Consider the following 14,199-nt stretch of genomic DNA (forward strand, 5'->3'; position numbering starts at 1 on the left):
CCAGTCTAAGATCAATATTAAGTAATTATTCATCTACAATTACTTTCATACATGATAATAAGATGTCAACGAGCAGCGACATACAGAGTAGGCCTAGTAGTTCTACTAATCTACTTAAAAATACTTGAACTATTTATTGCACAATGAAGAAAACTGATGCTCTGAATACTTATTCAGCTGTCTCTAAAAGTTTCTCTAATTGACGCATTCAACTGCGATTTTGATTACACCTGCTTTTAACAGGCGCAAGTTTTTCACCGCAAAACAGACATGCGCTGTTTTCATACATATGGCGGAATACCTAATCAATGCTATTAGCACTTGTCGTCTCCTGTGTTTGCACGATACTCCCACTTTCCCCCCTATGAATGCATATGCATGACACGGAAAAGCGCAAATAGCCATTTGCAGCTCCCATGACAGGCAGTCTACGCTTTTTCCTCAGTGCGGCCTGTTTGTACATACCTCGCCATGCTTTTACGTGCACTTTGCGAATGAAATATGCCTGATGTGGGCACAAAAACATACATCTGGCCCTGTCTCTCCTTTTTTCATCCGCTTTCTCTGGGTGTGTCTTACTTCTTTCCTTTGTATCCCTTATTCTCGCTCTCTCTCTATTTATCTCTTTGGCTGTGGAGAACATGTGTGTGTGTATGTCTGTGTGTGTGTGTGTCTTTGTATGTCTTTGTGTGTGTGTGTGTGTGTGTGTGTGTGTGTGTCTCTGTGTGTGTGTGTGTGTGTGTGTGTGTGTGTGTCTGTATGTGTGTGTGTGTGTGTGTCTGTATGTGTGTGTGTGTGTCTGTGTGTGTGTGTCTTTGTGTGTGTGTGTGTGTGTGTGTCTGTGTCTTTGTGTGTATGTCTCTCTCTCTCTCTGTGTGTCTGTCTGTATGTGTGTGTGTGTGTGTGTGTGTGTGTGTGTGTGTGTGTGTCTGTGTGTGTGTCTGTGTGTGTGTGTCTTTGTGTCTTTGTGTGTGTGTGTGTGTGTGTGTGTGTGTTTGTGTGTGAGTTGAACATGACCGCAACCAACAGCCAAACCTTTTCCGCTGCAAACCCAAGCTAATCCCTGAATAGGACGGTTACTCTTGGGTGGCGGGTGGGGGAGACACACTGGCTAGATTCAGAGTTCAGGTTCCATTCCCTCTCTCTTTCTCCCTGGTGATGTTGCTCAGTGGAGCAGAGACTCTGGCACAGACTGAGCAGTTGTTCGGAGTTTAGCTAGTGTCAGCTCTTACCATTAGGCCCTGTTAGTCAGTGAGTTAGCCACTAGAGAGGGTTTGTTCTTTTAAGTTCGTCAGTATCGCCCTTTGTGTTTAACAATAAAGTCAATTAAATGTTATATGTGTGTCCGACATCCATCACTGCTGCACAGAATTCAGGGTAAGGCCACGTTAACATGTCCCATTGACCTCCATTCATTTTGTCTATAGGACAAAATGCAATGCCAGCCAAATTGATATTTTGAAATTAAAATTTCCCATTCAAATTTGATGCACCCTAATGTGTATGCCTTCCGTACATAAACCACACCGAATTGAAAGAATGCATTTCTTCCTTAAAAGGGATACATTTCAAAGCAATTTTCGCTAAGGAAACAGCTAAGGAAAGTTTGTAAGACATCATTTTTTGTTTATTTAGGATATTCTAAAATGGTCCAGATAGATTTGTTAGTAATTAGTAGTATGTATTTCATATTGTATTCAGTCATTAAGCCTACTTAAAGTTTGGCATCATTGTGTGCACATAAATGAACATGAACCAGACAAATCAAAGGAAAGCGTTCTGCCTGAGAAAATTATAGACATGCATGTTAAAGGTAAAGGGTATCCAAACATGTGCGAGGTAAAGGGTATGCGAACATCCGAGCACGTTGATGTTCCTTCGACAACAGTTCCACATATTATTTGCAAGTTTAAGGTGCATAGAACTATAACCAATCTCACTGGGTGTGGCTGCCCGTGCTGGACAGAAGGACAGACTGAAAGACAGAGAGCCAAATAAAACCTCCAAGGTGAACTCCAAGGTCAAGGTACATCAGTGTCTGATCACACCATTGGTCACTTTTTGGACAGAAAAGGGCTCCTTGGAGAATTCTAGTGTTAATGGAAAAACATAAAAATCTATAGGCTGGAATTGGCTAAAATGTTAATGTCAAGTCACAATCTATCTGGAGAAGGCCACGAACATCTGGCTAGTAGCCAGCATGTCCAACAAAAGAACCCGTCTTTGTAAGCCACAAGAAGGCACGTCTTTAGCAAGTGCATATGCCCCGCCAATGTGGGCTCTTTAATCAAGTCTCAACAAGTACCGCAAATTCTTTGGTCTTTATTTGAGTCATCTGAAGAACATACTTCTCTCACTGCATCCTCCAAAGCAAAAATATTTCCACCATTAAGGGTAAAATTAATAATTCTTCCACTGTATTTAATTTGACATTTTGGTAATCTTAAACTGTTGACTTCCTTGATGAAAAGAGAAGTAAACCATTTATTTATTGCCGTTATTGCATTGTTCCACTCAATCATTGTTTTACCTCTTCAGATGTAGAGAGCAGAGCAGATCATGTGTAAACATTAAAACATATAAAGAATATTTCTTCATAGAATCAGTACTAACATGTAAAAACAACTGACTACATCTCTTGGTGTTTAGTTACTGGCTAAATTAAAGCCACTGTTTCCTGCTGGTGTGTGTGTGTGTGTGTGTGTGTGTGTGTGTGTGTGTGTGTGTGTGTGAAGATTTACATACTGAAGACTTTTCACACTGAGAACACTGAAGATGCTAAACCTCCCAGTCTCTGTTCTAAGGCCTTAACGGCTTAAATTATAGAAATGGTTGGTTTCGGCTTAAAGTTTTATACAACACTTTTGAAGCATCAGCCTCTGAGTGTGGTTTCCTCCTTTCCCATACAGATGTCACAGATAGTATAACGTGTCTGATAAAGAAAAGTAGGCCAAAGTGCCTTTCAACAGGCAAACTGTTCTCAGAGGAACTAGTCAATCTAAGCAAAGTCGTCAAGTGGTTTTATGTTTTGTTTTCACATGTCACAAATGCTTATTTACCATCGAGTTTGACAGCGTGTTTTGCCAACAGACGCAGACACATGAAGTGGGCAGAGTCAGAACGAAAGTAAATCAATAACAGATATATCAGAATGTACAGTTTTTCTCAGTCACTTTGGTGCATTTCTCAATTCATCATTGACATTTGCACAATAGTTGTGTATTTCTCAAAACAATTAACAATTAATGCAATTTGCACCACATAGTGTATTACCTGCAAAACCACTGCCTTTGGACGCCTGTATGTAAATAATGCGGGGGAAAAAACTATCGGCGAACGCAGCCGCTTATTGGCCGATGCCGATAGCCTTAAACGTAAAAAACGTAAATATCGGCCCGATATATCGGTCGATCCCTACAAAATGCTTTGTTTTATAACAATGAAACTGTCAGGGCAATCAAACTGACTCTTAGAAATGCCATTGTTTATGTCAAGACAGTCAAACTGTTTGTCTTGTTGTCAATATGACAATTTACTCCGTATTTTCTAATGACCAATATGTTTGGAGGGGGATGATTGCAAGAGAGTGGATATATTTGTACTGTTGACGGACATTGTGCAAATGAAAAAGTGCCAGTATACAGTAAAACACCCCTTGGTAAGAACTTTGCACCACTGTACATCTCACTGTACATTTCATCCTGACATAGCTGTCTGGTCACATAATATATGCAGACAGACTGTGACAACAAATTATGACAACTAGTTCAACACATTTGCATGTAATGACACAAGCGATGAAATAAGGCCAATTTGTTTTATAGGTACTAGGATTATTCAGCAGGGGACCAGTATTGTGCATTTCGACCAACATGACATTAGCAATTGAAAAAAAAAAAAAAAAAAAACGCAGACATTTGTACAAAATCAGTTGCATGGACATAACTAAAGTAGCCTATTGCTGTTTGTACAAGATGGCGAGGAACTGCTTTAATGATGTGCACAAGTGATGGAGTGGATGGACTATGGAGTCAGCTTTGATGATTTCAATTCTGATCTGAGAAATATGGCAAAACCACTGAGAAAAACTGTAACACTGGTTGCATGTGATTGGTTTATTTCATTTCACTTCACAAGGTCAAGGCCTCGCCCATTTCAGAGTCCCCGCCTTGACATATATCGCCGTCAAACTCGCCCCCAGTTTGAAGACAAGCCCTCAGGGTGCTTGTCTTGCTCTCTTGTGCCCCCTGGTGGCGGCATTTGGCTTGGATTGTATGGTGTACTGAAAGGTGCGTGAGCTGTATACAAATCTGTTACAAACCTGCAGCCCACTTGCCTTTGATGTCTTTAATGCTTGACAATTAATAACTTCTAAAATAATGTTACATGACAATACTGCAATAATATATACAAAATCTCAGTATATTTCACAAATCTAATTTGATCCTATGACGTTGCGCATTGAACCCAGCCAGTCTGGGTGTGAATATCCCGCAGTTTCAGATTATACTGACTGTAAATCAAATCAAATGCAAATAAAATGCACATGCAACTATCAAAAAATCACAATAGGCCTATGAAATGAAATTGTTAGAATTCTGACTAAGTGTGTATTAGTGTAGACATAGAGAAAAATATAAAACAAAGTAAATAAAAGTATATATCATATAAAGTAAATATAAATTATATATAGTAAATATAAATCAAAGAAACACCTCCTGATTATAGCATCACAGCATGGTACGGCAACAGCACTGCATGACCAAGCTTTGCAGACGATGGTCAGTTCAGCTCAGAGCATCACAAGGACTGAGCTACCAACCATCCTTGACCTATAGCCAGCATGGCAGGAGGATGGGTAAGTAGCAATTAAGTAAATAAGTAAATATAAATAAGTATAAGTAAATAATTATTTTATAGCACATTTACACAGCTTACACAGACCAAAGCTCTGTTTTCAAAACAGAAAGAAAAATAAAATAAAATAAAAGTAAATACAAATAAAATACACATACATCTAAATATTAAACAAGGAACAGCAGGACACAGAAAACGAGCATAGCATGTTAGGGCAGAGAAGAGAGAACAGGCGGGCATGGATTTAAAGTACCCTTTGAATCCAGATTTCTCGCAGGAGCACAATATCAATTTGCTCAGCGAGAGACTCTGGCAATGAGTAATGATGCACGTTACTTTTGCCCCTTGCATTGCGGGGAACCAATCACATCTGTGTCTCTGATATAGGCGGACCAGAGGCGAGCTAAAGAGATGACAGTCGTAGTATTATCCAATTGCGTCGAAGTCTGGAATCAGTCAGTTAACATTGGTTGTTTAGTGTTATCCAATTGTGTGCAGTCAGATTTTCAAATGCATGCTTGATGCCGCCCCTCAAGTTGGGCCATTACATTATTCGTAGCCAGACCCTTAATCTTTCGGATTTGGGGAATCTCCAGGCTAGATTTAAAGTGATGGAGAGGGTAATCCTTATATAAGGTGGCAGCTGATTCCACAAGCGTTGGAGCAGCGACTGCAAAGGCTTTATCGCCTTTTTGCCTTAGCCGAAAGCAGAGGATATGGAGAGGGTCTTTGTTGCCAAAAGACCTGGGGGCTGAATGGGGCGGTATGAGGTCAGAGATGGAAATTGGGGCCATAATATTAGGCATGCAAATATCAAATATATTATGCTGCCTTTCCCAGCAGAAATGCCATATTACATGGTATGCTACTGCATTTTAGGAAGCATCCTGTAACAAATAATTTTATTTAGAAATTTAATTAATACGTTGGTAACTTAAATCCCATAAACTTGAAACTGAATGGACAAGTAGTCTAACCCTGGCTGCAGTGTGCAGGCACTAGGACTAGGACACTAGGTGGCGATACTGCTCTGAGATGTGCAGAGCCGTGGAAATATGCGTGAGTGCGCGAGTGAGTTGGACGCCAACAATATCCGGTAAACAAAGATGGCGACTGCTAACTTCAACAGATTGTCGTAGTTATCATGTAAGTTGGGTTATTGTTTATTCCCTTTGTTAAAACATGTGCTTAGTGCTATATTTTCGCAGATATGGTACATCATAGCAGCCATCCCAGCATGGCAAATGTTGGTTATGGTATCGTTATATCGTATAAAGTAACATAAAAGATTATGTGTTGCTAGCTAGCCGAGTTAACGTTAACTTTAGCTCTCTAAAGATAACGGCGAAAGAAAACAAATACTTAATGGAATACCTAGCCAAGAGGGAACCGGACTCAGGGCTAATAGATGCCATTTCCTGTTGATGTGGCATGAAGAACACTAACATGACAATGTTTTTCTAGAAGGTGGAGTTAACGTTACCTAACTAGCAAGCTAGGCTTTAATGATTTTGGCAGCTTTCTTGGCATATTCGTTTAAATGGATTGCTGGCGTTAGATGATGACATTGGACATATTCAGACACTATACCATAAATTAAGTTTTGGTTAACGTTGCCTTTTTTTTTATCTTTGTCAGGGATTATTTAAACTGAAACAACGACAACGTACACCCCTCTCCCCTATCTGCGAAGTACCCGATTCATCACAGTTATGTCTACAGAAGTCATCATGAAAGGTAGGAAGTCTCCTGTATCTCTCAGTAGACTGTAAACAAACTTGCATACCAGACCTGACAGTAGCCAACCACTTGAGAGACTGTGTCTCATCCAATCCCATTCCTTGATCCCAACCCTGATAACATGGCCTCTTTTTCAGCCTCTTCCACTGTGTCCATCCGTGGGCCCGGAGATGGTATGGAGATGGACAAGTCGGTGCTGGCCCCGGAGATCTCCACGGAGATACCACTGCTGAAAGTGGCCACCCCGAGAGTGAGTCCTCGGCGGGCTGCCCTGCTGGCACCAGCACCAACACCGCCTCAGGCTCCTGGCGTGTTGCACCTCGGCAAAGTGAGCCGCGAGGCTTGCACAGAGGTGGAAGCCATCCGTATTGTGGTTCCGCGAGCCGCCATCAGCAGGAGCACACGGGCCGGACCCCATGAGGAGGGGAGGGGAGACTATGGGAGAGGTGAGAAGGGGTCGCCCCTGCAATGGGAGGACCACTCCTCCGACCTGCTGGAGTGGAAGAGTGCCATGGAGAAGCTGCAGAACTCAGAGCGCAGGCTGCTGCAGGATAAAGAGGGTCTGTCCAACCAGTTACGGGTGCAAACTGAGGTGAGGAAGTGGATTGGGCTCATTACATACATGGAAATTCTTCTGAATAGTATGGAGATGCAGCCGTGGCCTACTGGTTAGCACTTCGGACCTGTAACCGGAGGGTTGCCGGTTCGAACCCCGACCAGTAGGCATGGCTGAAGTGCCCTTGAGCAAGGCACCTAACCCCTCACTGCTTCCCGAGCGCCGCTGTTGATGCAGGCAGCTCACTGCGCCGGGATTAGTGTGTGCTTCACCTCACTGTGTGTACATTGTGTGCTGTGTGTGTTTCACTAATTCACGGATTGGGATAAATGCAGAGACCAAATTTCCCTCACGGGATCAAAAGAGTATATATACTTATACTTATAGTAACTGTTAAACTTCAGCTTCACTATTAACCCATTAAGACCGGATGCACCTTACAAGTGTTTCTCCCTTTAAGGCCGGATGTGTCGTCTGTGTCGTGTCGTGTTTCTGATTCAGGTTTTAGCAGGTGGTTTTCAGAAAATGCTTAGGTTTTAGAGAGCCTTTTTAATGGGCACTCTAGGTCTTAATGATTAAGTGGGTCAGTTATCATCATTATATTATGATAATGGTTATATTTATTGCAGTGGACTATCCTTAAGTCATTAATCATTAACACATGCACATTCATATGCTTAAATTATGCAAATTAATTGTCGATTTCCTATTCTGTGTTCTGCATTGGGTAAAAGCATCTGCTAAACTCATAAACCTAGGGGGATGATACATGGGGCAACTTTTTGAGGAATGTTGCTGGGCAACCACATAACCGGTTGCATATGTGCTCTGATTGGATGATCATGATAATTTGCTTACTCACTCCAGCCAATATATCATTGTCAATATCAATGGGAATGTACCTGAACAATACTCATGGAACTCATTAGAACATAGGCCAACAACATTGCTCAACAAGTTCCCCTGTGTATCATCAGTGTTAGTAATAGTAATAGTAATAATTGTTGAACTCTCATTATTCGGCTTGTGTCTTGAATAGAAATGACAGCCATTCATATGCCCGGCAATTAGAGCAATGGGCCTTTTTTCACAGGAACAGTAGGGCATGTACAGGTGTTTGTGTAATGACATTTACTAAGATTCTGATTCTACTCTGCTTAAATTTAACAGAAATTTCATTAATTCATTAGCAATGTCTGTTCTTGCCTACTACTTCGTGTCAGAGTGGCTACTGCGATATAGGTCTATTAAACTAACTGTGCCTTTATCTGTAGGTGAACAGAGAGCTGAAGAAGCTGTTGGTGGCGTCGGTGGGGGACGACCTGCAGTATCACTTTGAGCGGCTGGCGCGGGAGAAGAACCAGCTGATCCTGGAGAACGAGGCCCTGGGCCGCAACCTGGCGCACACGGCAGAGCAGCTGGAGAGGATGAGCATCCAGTGTGACGTCTGGAGGAGCAAGTTCCTCGCCAGCAGGTGTGTGGGTGTGGGTGTGGTTATGCGCATGTGTATTTGTGTGTATTTGTGTGTGTGTGTGTGTGTGTGTGGTTGTACTCGTACTCATGTGTGTGTTTGTATTCATGTGTGGGAGTGTGAGTTCAGGTACATAACATGTGGCACCAGATATTCAAGTTTTTGTACACTGGACAGAGAAAATGTTATAATCTATCTGTGTTTTCATGAGTATCTGAGACAAAGCTCCCATGAAGGGCAGTAGTTGTAGTTGTTCTCATAACATTCTTATAACAAAACCATACAGTATCAGTGATGCTTCGTCTGTTTTATGTGGCTTATATGTTGGATCATCCTGATTTGCCAAATTGGCTGTCAGTTTGTTTTTTGCAGGTTTCCCAATTACAGAAATTCATAGTTCTTATGATGTCTTGGTTTTGATGTAGAGTGATGGCTGAAGAGCTGACCAATGCTAGAGCTGCTCTTCAGAGACAGACCAGAGAAGCTCAGAGCGCCATCCAGGACCTCCTGAATGAGAGAGAGGAGTTCTCCAGAGACATGGTGCACACACACAGGTATATCATATATTTTATGCCATAATTTAACTGTGTAACATCATTTATAGTGTGATCTTGTGGATAGATGTGTTTTGATGGACACTAGCAAGGATAATGGTCTTGTGGTTAGATTTTTTTTTTTGACTGATGTTTGCAATGTACAATGATTACAAAAACCCTGTTGTGTTTCTGTTATGGCTGCCACTGATAAAGACTGAGAAAATGTAATTTAGCTAATGACTGATCCACTAATGTTGATGACTGATTGACTGACTGTTGATGACTGATTGAATTGAGAATAACATCTGTTTGACTAAGAGATGTTATTTGACTAGGAGCGATAGTGAGGATTTTTTGGTTGAATGTGTCGACTAGGCTCGAACACAGGTGGGCCCCTGATTAGATGGGTGTTGACTGACATGCTCACATTGGTGTTGATGACTTCATGACGCTGTGATTGACAGATCTCTGGAGCAGCTGCTGGTATCTCTACAGTGGGGTCGTCAGCAGACCTACTATCCCAGTGCTCAGCCGCTGAGCACGGGGGAGCTGGCCGTGACCAACCGCAAGCTGGCCGATGCCATCAACGCCCACTTACTGGGCAACGTGGGAGGCAGCAGAAGCAGTAGCCCCAAGAGCAACCCGAGCTCGGAGCTGTGCAACACGCCCGCAGAGAAGATGGCTGAAAAGGTACAATAGACTTTTCTGTTTGTTTATTTTGCTTCTGATAAAAAGTTGGCACTGCTATTGGTAAGCTTTTAAGGTCCACAGTATAACCTGTAGTGAGATGGCTGAGAAGGTGCGACATTACTGGCAAATGACTTAGCTGGTGCCAAATATTATCCTGTACTAAGCCAAATTATGTGTGTATATAGCTCACAGTATTGGTCAACTGTAGAATGGCTTCTGATTTTATCTGTTGAAATTCAGGTTTACATAAGTTAGTCACTGTCTTTGCACTGGTTGTTGCTTTGGGTAAAAAACGCAGCTTTGTTTTGAAAAGGCATTTAAAGCAGCTATGAAAATTCAGGTCTGGGAAAAGTCATGGAATTTTACATTTGATTTAGAGTGGGAGCCCTGAAGTTCATCTTTCCTTGCCTCGTTACAGGTGCTTCGGACTCTGGACCCTATATCTGGCGTGGAAATCAAGGGTGAAGACGACTCGCCTGACTTGCCGCCTTCATCCTTCCTGCCCAATAAGAAAAGCATAGGACGGTTCCACCCGTACACACGATACGAGAACATCACTTTCAACTGCTGTGAGCGCTGCAGTGGAGAACTGCTGGTGCTATAGAGGGGGCCAGAGAGTTATTGCTTGATACTCACAAATTTGATTTGGGGAAAAACCATTTGTATTTCATTAGTGTAATCTGAACCAATTCTTGTAAAAATTTCAGGGTGAGTGTGTATGTTGCCAGGCTTCAAGAGTGTGAACTCTCAGATACTACACCAAAACTCTGAACAATTCCCAAATTACTGTACTATCCATTGGATCACTACTTGGTTCCTGTTTGTAACCAAAGAGCGTTATTAGTGGAAAAACTCAAGCATTCCTGGGTGTAGCGAGGCTGATGTTTGATTAGTTGTACTGCCCAGGTCAACATGAACCTTATTGCAATATGAAAAAGGCCTACTTGAAAAGGGGTGCTGCTGTAGAGAGATTGATTTGAGATTAACACGTTTTACTTGAAATGTCTAAAAAGTTTGTATTATGGCTGCAAAATTGTAAACTGTTTTACAATTTATTATTATATTATGTTTTTAAGTGATCTGTGTGAATTTAATATGACAATGGCTGTATTTATTAAGACATACAGTATATCAGTGGAACTACATTTGTCACTTTTATCAAGCATTAATTGGGTATAATAATAGAAGTGGTATTTGCTGTACGATATGATGCACAGCGGTGTTTTTATTTTTTCCCTTATGCTTTTACACTGAATTGAGTCCCAAAGTGAGTATCACTTGTCATTTCATATTTCTAATACTTTGGGTAATGGTTTTGACATTTTATGGTGCAAGAATTTTTTTTTTTTTTTCAGTTTGATAAAAGTATAAAGTGATCATTTGCACAAATAAGACCACACAAGAGTGAGGATTCTTAACAGGAGTCTATCATTATTGGAGGAAGTGATGTCACACTTTGTGATGCCTTGATGTGTGAGCTGTATTGAAACAGTTTAATACAGCATAATCTCAAATCTTGGATTTTGTGTTATCTTTGAGACCAAAATAAATTGATTGTGGTAAATAGTTGTTTGTCTTATACTTAATATAATACAAATCCAACTTCTCTGGATTAAAGTGTAACTCCGGAGTAGAAACAACCTAGGGTCCTTTTACAGTAGTTAACAACTTCAAACTTTTGATTGAGAGCAAAATTACATGAATTGGTGACGTTTTGAGCAAGACCGTTTGCATTGTCACTGAATGGGCTTACAGTGATGCTAGCAGGGCAAGGTGCCACGTAGCTATCTTATACCACTAACAATGCTCAAAATATAATTACACTTCTGTGGTGAGGATTTCTACAGACAAACCGAAGTATTGTAAACTTTGAATGTGTACAGAGAGGTTATAACAAGACCTGTTTCTGTAGGAAGAAAATTCCATGACTTCCTGGTCCGGTATCGTCAAATCAGCGGGCGCGTTTGATCAAATCAGTGCTGCGCAGATCTGGCATGGTTGTATTGAAAGATTCTGCCAGATCTGCGCAGAGTTGCAAGATCAAACCAAAAACGGCATCAATTAACGTCATTTTGCTCTCAATCAAAAGTTTGAATTTGTTAACTACCATAAAAAGACCCTAGGTTGTTTTTACTCCGGAGTTACATTTTAATTCATAATTAGTAATTCATGTTCTCTACAATACAACATTCAACACTGCATAAGAGGGTCTGTGCAAAGTACTGCTATAATAATGATGCAATACAGACAGAAGACATCAGCAATATCCTTTTAATGGGCTTTCACTGGTCTAACATTTCTTGAATCTGTTGCCATAAACATTTTAGTTAGTGCAGCACTAATAGCATAGACAATGTACCACCCTTTCCATGAGGTTTTCAGAAATCAATCAAGATTTCCCCACACAATAATATCCAGATGACTGAGATCCTAACAAAGTGATTTAACATCGATGATGACTTATGAAGGTCCATGGGTTGAGATCTTAGTTCCAGTGAATTGCTTTGTTTTTGTGTAAGTATATGGATGGCACTTGTACACAAGTTCCTGATAGCAATACCATTCAATGGTTACTCTTCCCACCAGTTCTTTCTGGCCTTCTGAGTGTCAGGGTGTGCAGCCACCTTACTTTTCAGTACATTCATTATTGGGCTCTGAAGAGGAGCTTTACCTTCCGCTCCACCTTTAGAGCGTTGTTTGCTGATGAACAAGTTTTTCAACTCTCTGTTTGCCTGTATTGTGTCTCTCCCCTCTGCACCCTTGAAGTCAGTACTGCCCTTCTTGGCAGAGTAGAAGCCGGCGTGCTTCCTCTGGGGCACAAACTTCAAGGCCTCCACCCAGCTTCCGGTCTCCTTGACGGCCATCAGAATGCGGAACATCTGATCTAAGCTCAGGTTCTTGGCACCACATTCCCAGTGCAAATGCTCATCCAGTGGCAAACGCGCAGTGGTCAGCTTCAGACGCTTGGCATTGGCCAAAGAGACTCCGGGCAGGTTAGAGCGGTCCACCAAGGCCCCGATGATGTACACCTTGTTGTGATCAAAGGTGCGGAGCACGTTGGGCGAATCAGCTGTCAAGTACACCAGCTGTTCACGAGGGAACATGTCAATGTGTCGCTGGGGGGAGGTGGTAATTAGGAGGTTCTCCCATGCTTCAGTACTGTAGCGTTTGAGTAGTTCCTTGTGGTAGGCACCTTCGGGATTGAGGTTGCAGAAGTGCAAGTGAAATGGTTCTACAGAACGTCGGTTACAGCCTTCAGTCTCCATTAGTTGGTTGATTGTGTTTTCTATCTCACGCCGTGTCATCTGCGGTTCATAGCTCATGTCAAACACCAGCGGCTGGCCAAACCGCATAGCCTGCGCACTCTGCCAGCCAATTAGTCGGTCAAGAGACCGCTGCCAGAAGTGGAGAATAAAAGTGTTCCTTAGCTTGCTGCTGCCTTCTTCTTCATCACCCTCTTCTTTGCTCATCTCCTTTTTGGCCAACCACTCCATCTTCTTCTTTTCTTGTTTCTCCTTGTTGGCCTTCTTGTAACCTTCTTTGATGGACAGGAATTTTAAGTACTTTTTCTTTGCAGACTTGGTGGTGAGCTCAGCTACAATCTCTAGCTGTTCGTTCGTAATGTGCTCTGGCACCTGCTTTCCTGCCTGACGCCACATCTCCACCATTTCACGGGTAGCTTCCCGTGGGGGATCCTGGCTCATCTCCCTGGCCTCTCCTCGGACGGTGTCATCGTCACTGGCCCTTGACGTCTCTTCTTGTGCCACCTGAGACCTCATTACGGATTTCCAGATGTCCAAGTCCAACTTCTCTGTTTCTTCGTCTTTGGGCTGAGGCACATCTTTCCACTTCGGCCAACTTGTGCTGAGAGACCGTGTAGGGTTTTGGAGGTGGTTGAGTGAAGACGCGAAGTTTGCAGATGGCGACAGATACCTTTTCTTTAAAACTAATATTGGAGGCAAAGAATGACAACACTGTCGCAATTCATTCAGCAGAGATAACTTCGCGAATCTCATGCTCATGACTGAACATGTACGTGATTAACAGCCTGTGAAGTAAAGGTAGGCAGCAAAGTGGTTCCGACTTCTACTGCTAGCAAAGAAGCTAGTTATTTAAAAACTTGTACATCCAACTTTAGTTTGGTGTGGTGACCTCTCCAAATTGTCATCCATCATGTGTAAGACTTGGGTGCAAGCAGTTATGTGTAATAGTACATAAAGAAAACTCAAAAGATTCACCGCTAATATGATGCACTGTGTCCCGTTGTGCTCATGCTTCCATGGAAGGTCACGTTGGTCATCAGTGCATCTGGTTTCTCTAACCGTGGGGAAACAACTTGCTTACGTACA

The 14,199-nt window shown here is 42.1% G+C and overlaps 2 protein-coding genes across 2 annotated transcripts; one reads left to right on the forward strand and one right to left on the reverse strand.

The window, feature by feature from the left end:
- The first annotated feature begins 5,941 nt into the window (after positions 1–5,941).
- blzf1 (basic leucine zipper nuclear factor 1) lies at positions 5,942–11,414 on the forward strand. The gene is made up of 7 exons (XM_076303384.1): positions 5,942–6,003; positions 6,496–6,594; positions 6,735–7,189; positions 8,428–8,627; positions 9,050–9,178; positions 9,625–9,850; positions 10,269–11,414. The coding sequence occupies exons 2-7, from the start codon at positions 6,570–6,572 to the stop codon at positions 10,452–10,454; spliced, it is 1,221 nt and encodes a 406-aa protein (XP_076159499.1). The 5' UTR covers positions 5,942–6,003; positions 6,496–6,569; the 3' UTR covers positions 10,455–11,414.
- Positions 11,415–12,107: 693 nt separating this feature from the next.
- On the reverse strand, positions 12,108–14,160 carry trmt10c (tRNA methyltransferase 10C, mitochondrial RNase P subunit). Its single transcript, XM_076302679.1, has one exon. It carries the CDS (start codon positions 13,870–13,872, stop codon positions 12,421–12,423), a length of 1,452 nt encoding a protein of 483 aa, XP_076158794.1. The 5' UTR covers positions 13,873–14,160; the 3' UTR covers positions 12,108–12,420.
- Between the last annotated feature and the right edge of the window lie 39 nt (positions 14,161–14,199).

Source organism: Alosa pseudoharengus, unplaced genomic scaffold, assembly GCF_046254945.1.
Source record: "Alosa pseudoharengus isolate Yale_2024_CS ecotype anadromous, Long Island Sound unplaced genomic scaffold, YU_APseudo_1.1 YU_APseudo_1.1_scf_24, whole genome shotgun sequence".
NCBI classification, from domain to species: domain Eukaryota; kingdom Metazoa; phylum Chordata; class Actinopteri; order Clupeiformes; family Clupeidae; genus Alosa; species Alosa pseudoharengus.

What these genes read in the sequence shown, in the direction of transcription:
- blzf1 (XM_076303384.1), top strand. Translation starts at nt 6,570, where the DNA reads ATGTCTACAGAAGTCATCATGAAAG. An exon ending in TACAGAAGTCATCATGAAAG is followed by an intron (nt 6,595 to 6,734) that starts GTAGGAAGTCTC and finishes CCTCTTTTTCAG; the next exon opens with CCTCTTCCACTGTGTCCATC. An exon ending in GACATGGTGCACACACACAG is followed by an intron (nt 9,179 to 9,624) that starts GTATATCATATA and finishes TGTGATTGACAG; the next exon opens with ATCTCTGGAGCAGCTGCTGG.
- trmt10c (XM_076302679.1), bottom strand. Translation starts at nt 13,872, where the DNA reads ATGAGCATGAGATTCGCGAAGTTATCTCTGCTGAATGAATTGCGACAG.